Consider the following 21,133-nt stretch of genomic DNA (forward strand, 5'->3'; position numbering starts at 1 on the left):
TTTTAATCTATAGTACTAGTTTTCTGTGGCAGCAAAGGTAGTGGTTTGGGGTTTTTTCCTTCTTGCAATCTTGATAAAATAAAATAAGCAATTTCAGATGATACACAGATTAGCAAACATACTGCCAGGGATGCTTTATTTAATTCTAAGACAAATGCCTACAAGGTAAGTTGGATTTTCTTCTGGAGCTGCCCATCAGCTAAGGCCTCTGAAGGGAGGTTAGAGGACTAGCTTAAACTTAAGAACCTTTTAGAAGCTTAAGTTAGATTAAGCTTCAGACCACTTCAAATGTGCCATCACAGCTGTCAAAGTGAATGTAATTAGCTGGGGGAAGTATTGATCTTGCAGTAAGTGTAATGCTCTTAGCTGGCTGGGGTGTAGGTTTCTAATCCTAAATTGGTTTAAAAAGATCTTAAGGAAATCAGCTAGCTTAAACATGTAAGAGATGGAGAATATAAGTAATAGGTTGAATTTGCTTTGAATTGGTCATGTTTTAAAAGCTATGTTAGATCACAGATCTGTTTTCCTCTATATTACTGAAACAATAATGCCATAATTTACAGAATCAATTGAACCAGGAAAGACGGCTTGCCAGAAAAGCTTCCTCGAATGAAGAAGAAAGAAGTCCTGTTATAATACAGGAAAAAAACAAAAAGCTTGAGCTGGAAGGTGGCTCTGGCATTCTGTATTCCAAAGACACAACTGCTGACTCTGCTGTAAACGGAAGTCAGACGGATGGCAGTGAGAAAGAAGCCAGCCGCTCTGAAAGCAGCTTTGATGCAGACAGTGAAGCCTCAGAAAGCGAAAGTGCTTCTAAGCAAACAGCTTTCAGTCCATCCAGCAACATGTCTGGTTTGCATGTCAACCACATAAATGTTAAAATGCCCCACAACAAACCAAGTGACAGTAACGAAGGGATGATTTCTAGTGCCATATCCAAACTCAGCTTATGTGATGCTATGCATGAAGATAAAAAATCGAGCCGTGGAGATCCAGCAGCAGGTTTATCAAATAATTCCATGTTCTCAGGAGACAAATCCCCTCTGTCCCAAAACCCTCAAAATGCTTTCCAGACACTTTCCCAAAGTTACATAACTAGCTCAAAGGAATGTTCTGTTCAGTCCTGCCTCTACCAGTTCACCTCTGTGGAGCTTCTAATGGGGAACAACAAGCTCTTATGTGAGAGCTGCACAGAAAAGAAGCAGAAGTATCAGAAGAAAACCAACTCCACAGGTAAAGTGCTTGTACCTGTCTGGGCACTTAAAAAAATTGCCTCAAAACCTGTGCCCTGGCTGTTGTGTTGTTGATCCAGCATGGGCCTCCCCCTTGTGGCTAAATAGGAAATGTCTCCCCAAGCAGAGCTTATAACGACTTAAAACTTCATCCTGCCAAGGATAAGACAAAATCTTATATTAGAACATAACTGCAGATATAACTTAGAATTAATTTTGCGGCTTTTCTTTATTTTATACAAGATAAGTAATTTAAAGATGACCATAAACTGAGTAGATGCATTGTTCAATATTAATCTTCGTCGCTGTTTCTGTTCCTTACAATACTAGAAGCCTTGAAATAAATGCTGTATGTAATATTCAGCTCTAGCAACTTACATCCTCAGGGAAGTAATGTAATTAAGTATGTAAGAGGGAAAAAAAGACATTTGTGATGAAAGGGGGAGTGGGAAACAGAAAGATTTGTTAGGATGGAGATGAGAACTACCTTCTTGTGACAATGGTTTCCTTGATGTTTGTGTAGCCCAGGCAGACCATTAGGGTTCCCTGAGTGAGAAAAACAATTAATTAAAATAAAATTAATTAAAATAATGAAAAATAACCTATTAAAAAGGACTGGAGGATTTGTTTTGGTGTATAGTAATTCAGAAGGATAAAAAATTAAGCTCTTCAGATAATTTGTAAATAAAATATAAAGGCAGGTACCGTAACAAAAACTTGCCCATGTGCTGTGCATTTATAGCTATTTAAAGAGATATAATTTAAGCATGAGTAAATTCAGAAAAAATAATTAAGCATAGTATTTTATAATCATTCATTACTGGACTGAGAGTAAGTGCCATATAAATAATGTTTTGGTTCCATAGGCACAATGAAAAATGGAAGAGGAAAATCTGCTCACAACTAAGCATTATTCTTTTCTTTCTAAAACAAAAGATGTAAGAAGTCACCTGCGTTTACATGAAATGCTCCATTCTGCCTCAGATGAAATATTTTCCTTTGGACATGTGTAAAACCAGTAAATATTTTTGTCAGCAAAAAAAAGCTGGTGCCATGTTCCCTTTTACTGTATAGCTAATCACTGAGCTACTTTTGGCAAGAGCCCTAGGTTCAATTTCCTCCACACCAGAGGAGATTGGAGTCCACATATCCTGGTCCTGTGTGCTTAAGTCAGCAGGTTATGAGGCCTGAAGTAGACACCCCTCCTCAGACCTTTCTTTTAAATAAACATAAATGACTACAAAGTGTATAGTCATTCAGAAAGAACTGAAGAATGGAAAATTAATCTCTATCTTAGTGGTTAGGACATTAGCATAGGTAAAAGAGACCTGTGCCTTCCAATTCTTGTTCCAGTGATTGTCCATTAATTTCAGATGAAATGGTTTTAACAGGAAAGTTGGATGCTATAGTAACAGATGATGTTGGTATCTCAGTGTGCAAGCTGACCTGGATAGTGTACATGTTTTCAACTTTTGATCTGATTTGCACAGGAAGAGCTAAAATAATGCTCAGATTTCACAGATTGTTTATTAAAAACTAGAAAAAAGAGGAAATATTTTTCTGTTACTCTTAAAATTTTCCCTTGCATTTTATATAACATGCACACAATCACTACAACATAGAATATTCTGTCAGATGTTTAAAAAATACCAAAATTCTGTGTGACTGCCTTCACTTTACAAATTATTTTGATATTCATAAATACAGAAAAGAAAATGGAAGGTGTCTACACAAATGCTCGGAAGCAGCTGCTGATTTCTTCAGTTCCTGCTATTCTTATTCTCCATCTGAAAAGATTCCACCAGGTAAAAGGCCAAAACCCTCCTGTATATTCCTCTGCCCCACCGGTGGACAAGCAGTTCTTTCACTGTCGTCATGTATATTGATATTTGCTTTTTATATGGAGAACCACTATCTGAAACATGCCTGTGTTGGTTTTTTTTTTTATTGTCTCATACCTTCAGAGTGCATTTAGCCATTCAGATGTATCCAGGGAAACCTCTTACGTGTCCATCATGCTTACATGTAGCAGGCATTGTATTGAAAGCATAACAAAGAATGTTTTAATCAGTTACAATACTACTATTGGTTTTGGTTTATTTTAATAGTATAATAATACACCTTAGCTTTAAAAAGCTTCCTAGTAAAAATATTTATTTTACAGTCTTTTTCCTTTTCTTTTGAAGGCTGGTTTGAGTCTACGGAAAGTGAATAGGCATGTGGATTTCCCACTGATTTTAGACTTAGCACCATTTTGTGCTGCATCTTGCAAGGTACCCATTTCAAATCTTTATTGTTATGGTACTTCAAGCTGTTGTTCTGAGCACAAGTTAAACTGGATTGATGATAATGATGATGATAATGTTTATTATTCCTTCCTTTCCTAGAGAAATTACAGGGTGAATTTTTCAAATAGTATCTTCAGGTCAGAATTGTGACTAATGAAATTCCATTCATGTCAAGAATATAACAGAAATTAACTAGTATTAATTAAGCTATGGTACCCTGATGGTGTTAGTGTATCTGTAACAGCATTTAAGCAAGTATTGTTGCTTCCATGGTAACCAAATTCAATTAATAGACTATAGAGTATTTTTAATAGATGTATTTCACCATTGGAAAGCTGTAGATGTCTGTCTGCTTCTTTTAAAGTGATACTGTTGATAGCTAGTTAAGATATCTGTAAAATTCATCTTGAAATAATTTACTTTTTATTTTCTGTGTTTCTGGGAATGCAGAATGTTACAGATGGTGCAAGAGTGCTGTACAGTCTTTATGGAATAGTGGAGCACAGTGGGTCAATGAGAGGTGGTCATTATGCGGCATATGTAAAAGTCAGGACACCCTCCAAGAAATTACTTGAGCATATTTCTACCACTAAAAATGTTCTGGGTATGTACAGATCCTCTTTTCTCTGGGAGTAAACCCAAAAGCAACCACTGGCTACAGCTCCTTATCCTTAAGGGAATTCGTAGCAAATAATTGTTTTAGATCAGAAGATTCTGTTATTTCTGTACCACATAAGTAAATTCTTTTTCTGTTACACCCACTACATGACCTACTGCTGTATTAATCCCACATAGAGCTGAGTGAATAATGGAATTTTGGTTCAGTTGTTAAAGAGAGAATTGATGGAAAACTCTCTCTTTCCTACTCAAAGTAATATGTCCAGATGACTAGTTGTGCGAGATTTGATGTAGGGTTTCTGCTTGAATTTTGAGGACAGGACACTAGTTCTCATTAATATGTTTTGGATATACAGAATGAAGTCAGATTCTAGGATAGAATCTGTTAGTGAGTGACTTGTGGAGGCAAGAATGTTGAGCTGTCAGAGCAAGGTAAATGTATTTATTCTTTCCCTTCATGGAGCGAGTGAGAACCGAGCAGCATCCTGTCTGTCCTATGATGTGTCACTTTGCATTTGAAGCTCATTTCCCAGAAGTAAAATTTTTCATATGATTTTTGAAACTGAAGTCTCCCTCAGTCTTACGCTTCTCATGCAGTGTTTATTAGAATAGATTAGATCTTTCTGTGTTCTTAATTTCACATCTGTCAGCTTTTGAAATAAGATTTTTTTTCTACGGCAGAACTGGTTGTATGCTAGTGTAACTTACTGTTAGAACTCAGCAAGCTCTACTTGAAATGTCTTAGGCTTTTTGAACAAAATAGGAAAAAAGCAATGGAAGCGTACGTTTGTAAGCTTAGTCTTCCACCAGTTTTTCTTACAGTACTTTCTGGCATGTAAATTTTAAACTGAAAATACTGGATTGCATCTAAGTCATGAATTCTTCTTGGGGCTTTTTGAAATATCCACTGTATTTGTTTGATAATGACGTGAAAGACAAGAAACAACTTAACTTTGCTTTTGCATTTCAGGCTTAAAAGAAGCCATGGGAGCATCAGGAGGACAGTGGGTGTATGTTAGTGATGCCCATGTTCAGATGGTTCCAGAATCGAGAGTACTAAATGCACAAGCATATCTACTTTTCTATGAAAGATTATTACTATAAGTCTCAATGATTTAATTTAAAGATGGTAGTGGTTATTTAGTTTATCTTATTTAAAGCTGCAGTGGTAAGAATACCTGTAAATATTGTGCCTTTATCTTGTAGAGAATTTATCATATGTTGACTCTGAAGTTCAGTCAAGCTATTAGATATATCTGAATTGTTCTCTTGAAGTATGCACTTTTCCAAACATTTAAAATTCCTGGATTAATTAAAATACAGTACCGTTAGAATGTAAGATGATGTCCTATCCTACTGAGGTCTATAGAAAGTTTGTTTTTGATAAAGATAAGCTTTCACCCATAGTACTAGAACAGTTGAGAATAAAAATACTGATGGTGTTAAGTGCCTAGATTTGGTGGTGTACAGTAACTATATAAAGTATTTCAACTTCTGTGATCTAGTCCAGATCCTTCCCATCTCTGGGTTGGTTGTCAGCTGTCAAGAATCCTGCAAACAAGAACCTGTCAAATCGTGTTGCTTCCACATGTAGTAATTGGAAAGCACAGTGCTTCCAGAATGGAGTAGCAACAGCTGTCTCTGTATAAGGCTGCAGTGCACTTTCCCAACAGAGCTGGGAATAGCTTGGGAAAGTGCGGCTTCCTCAAAGTAACAGTGAATCCTCAGATACCCAGTACCCTTTCAGCTGTCCCCAGCTGGCACTGGTATATCAATGTACTCCTGTTTAAATATATACTTGGTGTGCATATGTATATCCTTATATATATATATATATATTTATATATACACACGTGTGTGTATATATATGCACACCATAAATACATCAATATATATTGTCATTTTACCTGCTAGGAAAGACAATTGCAAATACTTCTGTATTTAGTAAATTTTCAACTTCATATTTATGACAATGTACAGCATATAAGCTTGTCTATGAATATGTATGGAATTTAAGTGTAACTGGATAATTCTGTTACTTTTGGTTCTAAACATGAATTTGTTTATCTGTTCCTGAATACTTTTCTCACAGGAGTAATAAACTATAAATTATTTTTGCACTGTGTCTGAGTTGGACAGTAAATGATGACTTTTGCCCTCCAATATGTGTCTGGACTTCCCTTTGTCATCACTGGAGGACAGCAGGTGTCCTGGTGGCAGAACTTGTTTCCGTATCATGTTTGACTGGCCTGTATGGAGTTGTTACTTCTTTTGGCAATTTCTCATTTCCATCTCAGAGAGCAACAGATATGTAATAAGTTCAAAATCTGATGACTACTTTGAAGCTATGTGGCAATTATTTAATAAGCAGTTACTTCAATACAAATTAGTTCTGTAACAGTTCCATCCTGTCCAACTTGCTCTTTGGTAGGGAAAAAAATGTGTTTATTTCTGTTTACTATTTTTATTTATGGAAATGTGTTTTGGTGGAAAAAAGCCAAACCCCAAACAAAAACCAACAACCCATGTTGTCCCTATTACTATCTGTACCACATGTCACCATACCTATTTGGACAGCTCTCCTATTCTTTAGTTGTGTTTCAGGGCTTCATCTCACTGTATTTACTCTTTTGTAGAAAGAAAATAGCAAAACCTGCTATTTCAAGCATTTGCTCGAACGGCTGAGATGCATTTTATAGCCACATTACCTGTACATACTTGTGCAAGGTACTAAGGACTTTTAGGCCATACAGCTGATGGTCATACCAGAATGAGCCCCTGCTTGCACATGATTTTATTTTCCAAAGGAAGACTCCTCTGTTTAGGTCAAAATTAGGCTATACATTTTGGCCAATGCAATCATTTTTTCTTCCACTGATCAAAACAGAAACCAAGCAGTCAACTTTAGCCATCTGTATTCCAACTAAACACTTCTTAACCTGAGTCTACACTAAGAAAGAAAAAATAATGTTTATACTGGAGTTAGTTAAAATATATTAATTTGCTTTAACCTCCTTATCTTCCCATACCCTTCATCCACCTACACACACATTCCCCCTCGTTGTATATTGCTGATCAAAACTCACCAGTTGGTTCTGGGCAACAGTCACAGCAAATACCAACTGAGTGTCACTTCTGTGACACAATCTTGCTAGGAGACCACACATGGAGTGTATTTCATCCACCTTAAAGCAGACAGACTGACTAGATGAGCCCTGGTCCTAGCTTTGCTGACTTCTCTAAAACTACTAAACTTAAGGACCTGTATTAATCTCCTTTTCAGTCTACAATCTTCTGTTACCAGACCAAAGATCTTTTCAGGCTTATAGCATCTTCTGTTCATTGAGCTGCACTGTACCTTTGTGGTCCCCCACAAGCCCTGAGAAAGTGCAGTACCCTGCACCTTCATGTAGAATAACTTAGAAATGGCTCTTTGTTCTATCCTCTTCTCACAAGGCCACCACTGTTTTCTTCATCAGCCTCATCTGCTCTTTACATTTCCTGGATCTCCATAAGGCTGTGTCAATGTCTTATTTCACTGATCCTCAACCATAACATTTCCCAGTCCCATCACTTGCATTCTTTGAACTAGAAACACTCCTATTGGAAGAGCTACTGTAACTGCAGTGTTGCCTCTTCCTACAGACTGCAGTACAGGTATTTTGAGAAAAGCTGTGATTCCCAAGCGGCTCTCTGCCAACCAGTCACAAGACAGTGCCTTCAAAATAATGAGGAAGGAAGCAAAGTAAACAGTTGCTCACTCTTGAGTAAGTAAATCTAATTCAGAGAAGTAGTTGATTCACATATGGACAACTGGAATGCCCTACAAAGCTTCCCCGGAGCAGAGGCATCAATAAAGATGGCTGTATCAGTGAAGGAATTAGTCCAGATTATAAGGTCTTTCTCCTCAGAAAGAACCTTTTTACCTTTGGATTTAGGTACAATTTATACTAAATATGGCAACAGGTGATGGTGAGATTTATTATACTAACCTACACCAATACATGTACAAACACCATGTTTGTATAAGTCTGTTCTCCTAAGAGGGGCTACAAATACTCAGTGGTGAAGAAAAAAAGCAACCAAACCAACCCTGAATTTCTTTGCCCCAAATGTATGCATTGTGATTGTTCAGAAAATGAAATTATGCAGTGTGCCAAACCCTGCGCCCCTGTTCCCATCTGCATGCTCTGTGTGTATCAATGAAGTGCTCTTGTTTATGGACTTCAAGTGGTAGCAGGTGAGAGTGGTTTATAAATTCATTAAAAGGCTGAAATGTCTTAACTTCACCATTTGCTTCTCTTCGGACTTCTTTTTTTATCTTAACACCAACTGAATCATAAAGGAACATATGAAATTAACACATCTGCATTCTCGACCCATTATAAAAAGCTTATTTGAACACACTAGTCAAAACCCTAAGATTTGGAAAGGAGTAATTTCTTGAGAAGAAACTTGAAGATGTATTAAAATGGGAACAAAGTATTTGAATACAACGCTTCTGTTAGCAAAAACTGGCAAATCCACTTTTAAATAAAAAGTGGCAGCATGCTTCACCGAACAGCTTCACAGTAGTCCTGGTTAAACAAAGATTTGGTATTCCTCAGTTTTTATAAGCTGGAAGCTCTCTTGCTGTGCCCTGTACACATTTAAGCATTTGTACAAAGATTTATATGTGAAATCATATGGAATCATAAAGAGATGCCACTAATGCTCAGCAGAACCATTTCAGTCTAATTATTTTAGAATGGATTATTTTTGCTTCTGTATCTATTTACTCTGTCTTAGGATGTCATTTTGCCAGCTGTTTTAGCTGGGCTTGGTGTATAAATAAACTGCAGAAACAGTGGGTAAGTGATTATTCAATACAATTTAAAATCTGGTTTTTTCTTGTTAACTGAGATTATGTGATTACAAAATACATTTTCAGACAGCAGCCTGTTAGTGTAAGTCAAAACGCTTACTTTGCACAACCTTATATAAAAAGCCTAAGTGAATTTGTTAAAACAATTGCAATGCATCGTAACTACTTCAAGACTACTTGACATAAATTCCATTGACATAAAATTATAAATACTCCTGTCTTCACTGATATTCATAGAAAAACTATTTTGCAAGTGTCAAAAATGTTTCTTGCATCTATTGCAGCTTCTGATATTTTTTCTAGTATGAAATAAAAATGTGCAGTACTGCTTTTAAAAGAAAACAGAAAAGTATTTATTTTGAGTGGGTTTATGATTTCTTAACACTTGCCCCATTGCTTTGCTAGGTTAGTGTTTTGGTTTTGAGCTGTGTAACATGGGGACCATTACAGTGAACTCTGTAAGAAAACCACTGTGTCAGTGGCAGCCATTTCACAAAGTTGAATTCTGATTCTACTGTTATCTATTCATTCAGATAATCCCTGGTACGTTCATATGTTCTTGCACTTAAACAAAAGACAATCCAAGTAACCAAAAAGGCTTGTTTCTAAGTCCAAAATACTTGTGAGCAATAAATCAAGCATATTAGAAATTTCACCTTGTCTTCATTGATTTTATTTTTCATCTGTTTGAACTAGTAGTCTGATTTTATTCTGCAGGTATTTAAATAACAATATTTTTAGAATTTCTAGCATCCTGATACATTGTACGCTTCATTTGTAGATTTATAATTCCAGATATTATTAAGTAAACAGAGCCTTAAACACAGACCGTATTTAAAAAACAATCTGATCAGTTTTCCAGCCTGTCCTAGGTGTTTTAACAAGTTTCTCAGAATAAAGCTGCCATTTGTCTTCTACTCATTTTGTCTTTTCATCTATGTTACATATTATTTGACAACTGCATAAATAGAACATGCAACCATTTGGAAAACTATATTGTTTAAATATAAGCTGTATGTTGTACAATTGAGTTCACAAAGCTTCCATTTTTTCCCCTCAAAAAGACAGTAATTTCTCCTTTCACCTCGTGTCACAACTTCACTGCACTTGGAAGAGCTACCCAGAGATGAGTCCATACCCTTAACCTACACCATTTGTTCCCCCTGCCTTACCATCTGTGGCATAGGTCACAGATTAAGACAGTTTCTTCCCTTTGCCCGAACCAAACTCTCTAGTTCTGTGATAAGACTAAAGAGTGGGTCCCCCTCACGTCCCCAGCTTCAATAGCAGCTTGAAGCTCATCCATTCAAAAGCACCACTCTAGGGTTCCAGCTGTGTGTCAGTCAACGCTGCACAGATTTAGAACTTCTAGAATACGTAAGTCCATGGAAAGCATTCTCTGCCTAGCTATTCTTTGTGACACAAAAAGAGAAAATTCTAGAACACTTCAGCTAACAGCAGTATGTAATGTAAGTGGCACCAACAAAGCTCACACTGAAATTTTTACATGAAGTAAAACACAAGTTTCTCAACACTTTCCTAGGGATTTATAAAAAGTTATTTTGCTACTGCATGTATTAATTTATCCAATGAGCAAAGCAATGATGGATGTTTTAGGCATTTACATCAAATGACACTTAAGGAACGACAGGCAGTGACCATGGTAATGAGTAATGTGCCAGCTAATGACAATGTCCGTTCCACAAAAAGCAATGCAGCCACCAAGTCCTTGCCTACAGAAACAACCCTCATGTCGATACGAGCACTATATACCAATTTTGGCTTATCTTCATGCATTAAAAGGCAACGATAACTTTAAAGTTAACTTGGGTATTCAACAGACTCAAAGAGCTGTCCTCCTCCACATCTGCACACTGACCCGACTTACTCAGGACGCAGACACTCTGCAGCCATGCAGCATCTACGTTACTTACGGATTCCAGTGCAATATCACTACCCAGAGTTACACCCGCTAACGAAACAACTTCATGTACTTCTTCATGCCGACTCCGCCCTCCTCCACCCTGGGACACTCTCGCTAGCAATCACCTGTGGAGGCTGCAGGGCTGACGACTTTTCCCGGCTCCCCTCACACTAACGCATGCAGGCGAGAAGGGGAATCCTGCGCCGCTCCCTCGGAGGCAGGCTCCCCTTCGGAGGAGCAGACCGCTAGGAGCACTGCCCCGCCTTTCCCCCCCGCGGCGGCTGCCATGGAGAGCCGCCACAGACAGGAACTGGTGTGGCTGCCCACAGTCAAGATGGCGGCTCCGGGCACTGCCCGCTGCCCTTCTCTTCCTGCCGCTGGGGGGAGCAAGGGATGCACCGCCCGACGCCCCGCGCGCCCTTAGCAAAGATGGTGGCGAGAGGAGCTCGCGTGTTCCAGGCAAGGGTCAACGCCGTGACGCATTTTACTTCCGGGTGAGCGCCACTAGGCGCCATATTGTCTTGTTCGTGAAGACGAGGAGTGAAAGAGAGGAGGCGACGGTGGAGCGGTAGCAGCGGCAGCGTCTGCGGCGGGAGGCAGGGGAGAGTGTAAGTAACGGGGCAGGCTGCCCTCGCCAGCGCTCCCGGGGGCCGGCGGGTGTCGAGCTGACTCGAGCTTCCCTTTCACTCCTTCTCCTCCTCCCCCAGCCGAGCCGAGCCGAGCCGGGCCGGCAGTCGTTGGAGGGCGTGCAGCTGCGAGCGGAAGCCGGTGGCCTGGGCGAGAAGGGCAGACTCGAGCTGCTCGACCGCCCCCGCCGCCCGGTGGCCCTCGGCGCATGCGCGGTGGGGGGACGAGGGGCGGCCAGCGCCGGGGAGCCCTCGGGACCCCGCTCCCGCCTAGCGCGCATGCGCCGCCGCTCCGGCGGGGTCTCCGGTGTCCGCCGAGGCTCGGTCCGTTACCTGCCCGTGCGCATGCCCCGGGGCCGCCCGTGCCGGGAGTGAAGCCGCCGCGGGGGCTGCTGGCCCAGCGCTGTGACCGGGAGCGGCCCGTGAGGAGCGCACGTAAGCGGGCTCGCGGGGGGAGAGCGCAGCCGGCCCGGGCGCGCCGAGGGACCGGTGCTGCTCGGTGCCGGTGCAGCAACGCCCCCGGATGTGTAGGGGAGAACGTCTACTGATGCAGCCAGTAGCCTAGCTAGGGAGCACCAGGAAGGGGTAGCTGACCGTGTCAGCAGCCTGGCTGCTGCGGATAAAATGTCTCCGTGGAATATTTGTGCTGTTTCATGGGTTTCGTGGCGATTCTCCTGAGCTCATTCCGCTGGAGGGCTCCAGAGAACTAACATTAACAGTTTAATCACACGCAGCAACATTCTGAAGATACCTGAACCTGATTCACTAGCTTGGGAAACGCAGGATGTTTCTACATTGATCCTAAACAGACCACAGGTTTGCAAGCCCTTTTGCATTGATCACTTATGCACAGATTCTCGGACAATCCCACGAAGTTAAACACTGAACTAAATTTGGATGGGGTGTGCTAGGCTTTACAGTTAAGGATAAGGCCACAAAAATGGTAAGAGGGCTGGAACAGCTCTGCTGTGAAGATAGGCTGAGAGAGTGGGGTTGTTCAGCCTGGAGAAGAGAAGGCTCAGGGGAGACCTTATTGTGGCCTTTCATTATATAAAGGGTGCTTTTAACAAGGATGGGGAAAGATTTGTTACGAAGGTCTGCAGTAACAGGACAAGAGGCAATGGTTTTATGCTGAAAGGAAAGCTTTAGAGTGGATATAAGGAAGACATTTTTTATGATAAGGGTGGTGAGGCACTGCACAGCTCTCCTAGAGAAGCTGTGGCTGCTTCATCTCTGGCAGTGCTCAAGGCCAGGCTGGACAGGGCTTTGAGTAACTTGGCTTAGTGGAAGGTGTTCCTGCTCATGGCAGGGGGTTGGAGCTGAATGAGCTTTGAAGGTCCCTTTTAACCCAGACCATTTAATGATTTTATGATATGCTACTCCAGCTGAAATTTACCAAGTCTCTGAGACAAGTTAGTATACAGACTATTCGGTGACCTTGGTTATTGTTTATTTCTTCTCTTACAGCCATACTTGTAAATGTTTGTATGCAAAAAATACTGAAAGGTGTGGGGTACAGGGAACGAGGTATGCCCTAAAGGGTTTGTGTTAAGACAGAGTGTCAGCCACCTTTTAAAGATGAGGAGTGGTGGTCTTCAAAGCAGAAGTCATGTCTACCAGCAGTCAATATTTAAGCATCATTTTACAAAGGCGGAGTTACAAATAACAGTTCAGTCCAGCTGAATAGCTGTATCATGTGTAGAAGTAAGAAACCCCTTTCAAATTCAAAGGTCAGACCATGCTAAGAGATAGTGCTGCTCCTGAAGGTGACAGAAGCCGTGCCTCCCTCTGATTGTAAAACTGGGGAACTGAGAGCCTCAGTTTTGTGCAGGGACAGGGCACTGACATTACTGACAGTGCAGTGACAAATGAGAAGACAAGCTACTGATTTCTGATTTGTCTGGGGCAGCAGCAAACCTGGTGTCATCTCTGCTATTATGTCATTACAGGACTTCCTTATTGTCTTTGTCAGAGTGACATGCAAACTCCTGCTCTCAAAGAGTGGTTTCTCCACTTTTGGGCTCGGAGGTATTGCAGGGCTGAAGTCCATGAATTTAGCATAGTTCCACAATGTTTTAGTGGACAACTAGCCATATGTAACCTATAGTGGCAGAGAGGAATCTTAACGTTTAATTTTCAGTTAGGTGCAGGATTATGCAAAGATACTATGGAGACAGGGATGTCCTGTCTCCCTTCTTTTCATGACTGAGGTACCTGATGATTGTAAGTCTGCCTTTGGCAACAAGTGACACTATGAGTAGGTTTTATTAAACCTTCTTTCATCACTAGCTGAGCTCTTTTCCTGAAGTGATAATGTTTTATCATCGAGGGTAATACCTGCTCCTGACCAGAAAGGAATAGTTTGTTTGTTTAGTTATTGGTAGTACTCTTTGTGCAGTGCCTATTTGTCAAGGAAGAAGTTGCAGATGGACAGTTCACTTCAGAAGAAACATAATGCTACTTGCAAATCTAGCATCAGGTCTTCTATTGAAATAATATGTGCAAAAAATAAGCAGATCAGATTTCCCCCAAAATTCATTTTGTTCTTTTGAAAGGGGTGGCTTCAGCTGAGTGGATATGTAGATTTAAGTTTAAAATAGCAGACTGTGGAAGCTGCACTGCTTGAATGACTCACTGAAGAAGTTTTCATAGTACTTTTTTTTTGTTCTTCCTTTTTTCTTTTTTTTCACTTTGGCCTTTGCTCAGCCTACTTCATCTTGGTAGCACTGTAAATATTAGTCAGACATGCTGAGGTGTGAACCTGGTTCTGGAAAACTTTGTCCCAGAACAAGCTGTTTTCTTCAGTTCTTTTTCTGGTTCTGTATTTCGGATCTTGGTTACACGTTTGGAAGGCCTCTGTTCTTCAGTCTGAGAAAGGATAGTTCTGATGTTGCAGAATGGGTGTAACTGAAGTTACACTGATGTAGTGGAGTAAGTGAAGTTGACTTCCAGCATTCTAGTAATGCACAAATGTAAATAGTCTGGAAGAATTTTGCATGTTTTTTGGCTGGACAGAGCAGACACATCAGTGTAGCTACTAGCTCTTAAGAAGAGAAAAGATGCGTAGTATCTGGGATTAAATACCTGCAACAGTTTAGGGTAATGCCCTAAGGAATGTATAGGAGTTTTTAGTCAACTTAGAGTGTGATAAATAAAACAGAGTAGCAGTCAACATAGTTATTTTCATTTTCTTTTTCCTAATTTATTGCAAACTTATCTCACCCCAGAAATGTTTTATTTTCTAATCAGCAGCTGAGTATAATACAGTACTAAATATTCATTTTCCCAAATGAAATGGAAGCTGGTGTGCTTTTGTCTGAAAGATAGTACTCATTTGTTCTGACTCTGAGTGAACGTGTGTCTGCAGCCCTTCTGAAGTAATGCCTAGAGTTGGTTCCTACACAGGTGCATAGGGTGCAGCACCCTCCCATACTCCCAGAGCTTTTCAGCTGCAGAGGTGGTCTGACTTATGTGGGTCCCCCACATGAGGACCACTAGCTGATGATTCTTGTGGTACCCTTTTTCATTAAATTTTTCATCTTGGTAGAAGGGCTCCTCTGGCTGTGTGAGGCGATTTCTCCTTTCTGCCTCTCTTTTCAGTCACATGCTGTGTACATATTATTACAGTAAATTATTCTTTGTTCCAGTGGCACAGTAGTGGAAGATGTGCTTAGTTTAAGTTTCCTTCCAGTTTGGAAGTACACTGAGATAGATATTCTTTGAATCCATACATTGTGTCGTTTACTGAGTTTGAACTCCAGTTCACCTGGATGAGCTGCTCTGTGTCATTCCTTGGGAGAAACATGTGAACTGTTGGGATTGTATCTGTATTTATCCATGAGTCCCTCCAGCCTCGTCAGTGATGCCTCTGCTGTCGTGACCCTGATGAAGCAATAGCATAGTGGGGGGGAGCAAGGGGGAGGTTGGGGAGAAACAGCTCTCAAGCTTGAACTCTTCATGTCATTGGCCTGATTCCTGTCTTTCTGCTACCTGCTTTGCTCTAGGTGTTATGAATGTATGGTTAGATCTATCCTGTGTGCAAATGAGTGGTTCCATAAAATTCATCATGAAAATTCACTGTAAACCTTCAGTCACTGTGCTAAAACTTCACAAAGTCAATTTCGACTACCTTGAATGAAAGGAAGATACCTTATGTTAGAGCAAGGTGCTTATACAAAAGGTCAAGAGATCAGGCTTTTGATTTCAAGGACCTCTGCTTCTGAGACATCTTCTTTTTCCTTTAGGTCCATCTCCAGGCCTAAGCCTATATGGGACAGAGAAAGTCTGTCCACACAGTATGTGCTACTTTTGAGCTCCTTCTCTGGATGCGAGATGGATGACTCCCTGCAGCCCAGGAGTTCCATGAGGAGCATCAGAGACTGCTGCTTGTGTTGTCTTGAACTCAATGTTGAAAGCTAATGACACTGATTATTTAATATTAATTCATTTCAAAAACAGTATGTGCTGTTTATTACAAACCAGAACTCCTACCTCTTGGGATCTTTTCCTTCAGCTACTCTGTAGAGCTAAAGACAGCCAAAAGTCATGGCTGTGGTGGCAGATTGTCTTACAGGAGATGCAATATCTGTAGGTTTGTTTTGTTGGGTTTTTTTACTGTATGAATGCAGTATCAAAAAGCGTGTGTTGCGTTTAAACCCTGGAGTCCAAAGGCTAGCTATGTAGGTGTTCTCAAAGCATGCATGATTGCCTGTGGTTTCAGCTTCTTTCTTTATTTAGATGGTGAATACTTTGCTAAAATGCAGTGCCCATTTGGAAGGCCTTCAAGACGAGATCATTAGTCACCGCAAGAACTTCTGCAGCTATGTGTTAGAGCTCAGATTGCAAGTAGAACTTGTCAGGCCATCTTGCGTCACCTGTGGACCAGCCGTTCAGGGATGATGATTAACATTATCAGGAAGGTGATGCGGTAGTCTCTCTTCTGCATCAGAAAGCACTTGATTATTGGCTTTGGTTCTGTAGGCTCTGGAATCATGTCATTAGTCTACCTGTCTACAGGCTTGAACAAACCAGACTGCCAGATTGTGTGTCCTGGAGATCTAGTCAAATGATGTTGATGTCTAATGTAAGAGTTCCTGACTTTGATCTCTTCCGCTTATGACACAGCAGAAGGTGCCTGCTGTGTTCCTCTTAGGGACAGCTTGAGTCCTAGGCTCTCTCCTTCTTTCTTGAAGTTGAGGTAATCTTCTTTCTAACAAATATCCTATTTAATTTCATTTTCCAGAGATAAATTGTATTTCATTGCCTAGATATTTCACTTCCATGAATTTCTTGGGACACCCCATTCAGAATCTCCAAATCTCTTCTTCTGCAGAAGGTGTCAGTGTGCAAAGTGTTCTGTTGTGTAGCATTCATACTGAGGAGAAGCATAATGTCACAACAGGAGCAAGAAAAGAGTGTGCTTGATGTACTCACCTGGCCAACTAGGTATGGTTAGCTATTTTCCTGATGCTCACCTGGAGCTGAGCTAACTTTGTAAGTGTCTGAGCTTCTTTTCTTGAACTATCTGCATCAATTGGAGCAATTGGGATTATCCATTAGCTCTCTTAAATTTTATGTAGGGGCAAGTCTTGCTTACCTTTCCCGGTGAAGCTTCCTGATATTTTTCAGTTCTGCTGCAGCCAATATCATAAGTGTATAAGAAAGATACCATCACCAGGATGATAAGAGGGCTTTGTCTCTTGAACTTCACAGGACTGAGCCTTGCTCCCTAAGAGTGTTCCTATGTATTGTTGAGAGGTCTGAGCATAGTTACCTCTGCACAAGTGCTGTTGAACTGGCTAGCAGATTTGATGAGCTTACACTACAAAGCTGCCAATGTAGAGTTGTCTGAGGAATCTGAGTGAGCCTCATAGAGCTCAAGTTCGGTTGGTGGCCTTGTCTAAAAAACAGGCGCATTTTTTTACATCAGTGGGCAAATAACTGAAGGGCTCCTTCACCAAGTACTGTGCCATTGGGAAATCGTCAGGAACCCATGCTCTATTTGACAGGGTGGCATCCCCATCTGTGTCTAAGTCTTGATTATTTCAAGGTAACTGTGTTTTATGGAGAGTGCTGTGGAATATCTCCCAGAGGTGAGCATGTGAACCATTGCTCAAAACTCTGGTTACTGGTAAGTAGTTTCTAATACTTTTCAGTATGTGTGGTGTGTCTGGACATATCATACAACCATATCAGAAAATAACTTATTTTGCAGACAGATAAGCATGTTGAAGAAGATGGCATTCTCCTAAAAGAACAGGTTAACACAGGGTATAATCTATAGCTGAGATGCACATCGCAATTGCGGAGAGAAGTGGAAAGGTGTCTTTTAAAATACCTGTTCTTTCTCTGTCTTAACCTAGCTTTTTGTTAGGTAAAATAGTGGAGTATAGTAGAGATTTTGACACCAACTTTAAATTTTCATGGGTGTTGTTGGCTCTCAGAGGTTGCTGTCTGCTGGGGATCAAGGTAAGTCCTATCTATGCTGCTGTTGTCAGCTTTTGTTGTCACCAGGGGAGCCTTCACCTGCAGTCCTCTCAAAGGTGGTACATTTAGTACCAGTAATTTGCTGTAATAAAACTTCAGCAGATCCTGCCTTTGAATAAAGTTCCAGTAGGTCCCCCCCTTAGAATAGGAATCTTTTTCTTGTGAATGTACAAACAGAACATATTTCAGAACATGGCTGTTCTTAAATACTCTAGCAAAATCTTGAGATGTCATGTTAACTTTTCATGATTTGTTAAGTACACGTAACTGAAATTAAATGCAAATCGATGGGGTGTTTTTCCCCTGTGATTGTGCCTCTGTATAAGACAAAAAGAATCCTGAATTGGCTTCCCTTTCTTAATTGATAAACAGATTTTTAATAGATTCAGATTTTTGTTCTGTGATCTGACATCAGGAAATGTCTCTTTATGCACCACTAAGTGTTCTTTTGTTTGTGTCTGCTAGAGAAGGCAGAAAGGCTGTGTCCAAATGGAGGGTAAAAGAGGTAAATAAAAAACCTTACACCATCATCATGAGAGGGGTTGTATCTGCGTTTTCCTTTGCAAATAGGTACCTGTAAAACCGATCCATTCTTTGAACCTGTTTGCTTTTCAAAACCTGTTGTAAGCACTGGTGATGTTAGAACCAGTGCGTCTTAATGATTTCTCAGTTCTTGTACCTCTCTGTTAACATCTTGTTAAGGTTTGAATTTAGTAGATTATAGCCAGTATTCGTCTGCCTCCTCCCCCCCTTCAGTGGAAAATACTTGTTTCACTGCAATTTGGATGTTCTGATGTGTATTTGGCCTTGTGCTACTAGTGGGCCTAAGAGCCTTCTACTGTGATAGGTGAAGCCTGTTTCAGGTGATGCAGATTTTTTTTTTTTTTTTTGTTAAGAAATTGAAACTCATTTATAGTTCATGTGGCAGCACCCTAAGTTAGTTTTGGCAGTGCAGATTTTTATTAGGTGGGAGAAGACTTTGATTCTCTTTTCTCCATTATTACTACTTTATGTATCTCAGGAAAATGTTAGCTTCTTGTCCACATACATTAGTGCGAGAAGTTTCAGCTGTTTCAAGCTCTAAGTTACCTATTTGGCTGGTGGAGAGGCAATGTTTGTTGGTTTTGGGTTTGGTGTTGTCTCTGCTTTCCCCAGGTTGAGTGTGAATCCCTTGCAGTAAATGTAAAGTTGCTGAGAACAGGCAACATTTTCTTTGCTGTGTTTTGTGAGTTCTTTTGGAAACAGTTTGTGCCCTTTTCAGTGTGTGGCACTGAGGTTCAAAAGTGTTGATTTGGTTTGTTCATTATCAGAAGACTTGCCTCAGGCTGTTTTTATTTTTGACATCTTTAAATTAGCATCATTAGCAAAAGAAACTGTCAAGAGATGTCTCCTGGGACAATATTGAGATTCTCTTTAAGAATTTTATGTACACAGTAAAGTTTCCCAAACACTATACAAAGTTACATTACCTTTATGTAAAAAGGAGTAACTAAAGCCAGTTTGTTTGCCTCAGAAACTTAATAGATGAAACTATTAAACAGTGCTTAGCAGAACATTTTGTGAAGACAGTAAATAGTCTTTGAATGCCTGTAGCCTCTCTGTAGTGAGAAGATTGTACATCAAGTACCTTTTTCATGTTTGCCTTATACCAGTGAGTGAAAACTTTGAAAAGGTGCAGGAAACCAAGTGGGGAGCAAAAAACTGAGGAAGTAGCAATGGTGTCCCTCTCTTTCAGGTCACCATATAGATGGAGAGGCCATACAGCAAACCTGTTCTGTTCACTGTCTTTGAATGGAGCGTATTAAAATACATCATTTAGTTTTCAATATTAAAGAATTTGAATACATGTGGTCTTTTAGCCAATATACCTTAAGGTTAGTTTTATAAACATTTTAAGATGCTCATTATATTCCTTCATATCTAGTTCCCATTTCTTTTCAAAGAGTAGCATACTGAAGATCAAGTTGAAATAAAGATAAGAATTAATAATAGTTTTGGCCAGTTTTCACATGATATTTGAAAAAGGGCTTTTGCCCGTACAGTTTCATAAAGAAAGTGATACAATTGCTTAAGTATTTGTGTAATACATATTCCTCATGTGTAAAGAAAGCTTTTATATTGAAGTTGGTAATAAATCTGTGTACTTGAAAGCCAGCATTTTTTATAGTTGCCAACCTAAGAAAATCAACGTTTCTTCAGGAAAACAGTGAAAGTACAAATGTGATACAGAATTAAAAGCTTTCAAATACAGTTCACAAACTAAATTTAGCAGTTTCAAATAGCAGTGATCTTAAATCAGTCTGTTCTGGAGGGCATAAATTGAAATAACCAAATGTTGAAGTTCTTCAAGGTTTTACACAGCTGTTGCTGTCTTGTCTTAGTGTTGTGCATCAAAATAGAAATCAACTCCCCACCTGATTTCTCTCCCCAAAATAGCAATAATAAGGTGAGATAATCTCTTAAAGACTCTAGGCCATATTATGTTGCAGACTGATGAAGAAGCAGCTATGTACACTAACAGCTAAAACCCAACAGGGTTTTTTATTCTGGCCCTGAAGCCAGCTGGCACTGGGTGAGTGTCTGACCTTCCAAACCAGAATGAACACGTCTTAACTGCCTTCTGACTTCCAGGTCTGTGCTGATACCTGAAACGTGTTTGGGAGCAGCCTAGACGAACGTTGGGTGTCTTGGGTCAGTGCTGCTCTCTGATGGGGAGATGGTGGAGTCCTTTGGCACCACTTCCCTTTGGAGTGTGGATTTGGCCTCGATGGCCTAGGGTGTGATAACTTGCTGAGAGGGAAGCCAGGAAGGGAATGAATGTCGCTGCTGCCTAGAGTTGCTGCCTAAAGTCACTGCCTGTCTTCTGTGTCTCATGGTCACCTTTTCAGATGCCAGTTGATATAGCTGCAGAATAATTTATCTCCCCATCACCAAAAAGTTGAATTAATTTCTTTGAACACTTTATAAAATGGTAAGATAGTTGCTATTTCAGGGACAGGATATGCACAGGAGATCTGGAGGGATTTGTTACCTTAGTAGGCCTTTTTACTCTCCAGACTGGTGCTTCCGCTTGTCCACAGTGAGGGTTAAGGCCT

General features: G+C 40.3%; 2 protein-coding genes and 1 long non-coding RNA gene across 8 annotated transcripts in view; 2 read left to right on the plus strand and 1 right to left on the minus strand.

Annotated features, from left to right (window-relative positions):
• The window catches only part of USP45 (ubiquitin specific peptidase 45), a 50,168-nt gene extending 43,867 nt beyond the window's left edge, over nt 1–6,301 (plus strand). For all 3 annotated transcript variants that reach the window (XM_065681177.1, XM_065681178.1, XM_065681179.1), the window contains 5 exons: nt 564–1,233; nt 2,940–3,037; nt 3,419–3,505; nt 3,971–4,124; nt 5,109–6,301. In XM_065681177.1, coding sequence (XP_065537249.1) covers nt 564–1,233; nt 2,940–3,037; nt 3,419–3,505; nt 3,971–4,124; nt 5,109–5,242 — 1,143 coding nt within the window. In that variant the 3' untranslated portion in view covers nt 5,243–6,301. The remainder of the gene's footprint in view (nt 1–563; nt 1,234–2,939; nt 3,038–3,418; nt 3,506–3,970; nt 4,125–5,108) is intronic.
• Nucleotides 1–11,640, minus strand: LOC136015357 (uncharacterized). The gene is made up of 3 exons (XR_010613163.1): nt 11,052–11,640; nt 1,720–1,778; nt 1–1,385 (listed from the first exon to the last, which is right to left on the minus strand). It is a non-coding gene; the product is annotated as an uncharacterized LOC136015357 (long non-coding RNA).
• The window catches only part of PNISR (PNN interacting serine and arginine rich protein), a 27,509-nt gene continuing 17,779 nt past the window's right edge, over nt 11,404–21,133 (plus strand). For 2 of the 4 annotated variants that reach the window (XM_065681173.1, XM_065681175.1), the window contains exon 1: nt 11,404–11,534. The gene's annotated coding sequence lies outside the window, so the exon portion shown is untranslated. Of the gene's footprint in view, nt 11,535–11,793; nt 11,988–21,133 lie in introns of those variants that run through there. The other 2 variants (XM_065681176.1, XM_065681174.1) reach the window with 2 other exon arrangements.

The sequence above is a fragment of the Lathamus discolor genome, chromosome 5, assembly GCF_037157495.1.
Source record: "Lathamus discolor isolate bLatDis1 chromosome 5, bLatDis1.hap1, whole genome shotgun sequence".
Classification (NCBI taxonomy): Eukaryota; Metazoa; Chordata; class Aves; order Psittaciformes; family Psittacidae; genus Lathamus; species Lathamus discolor.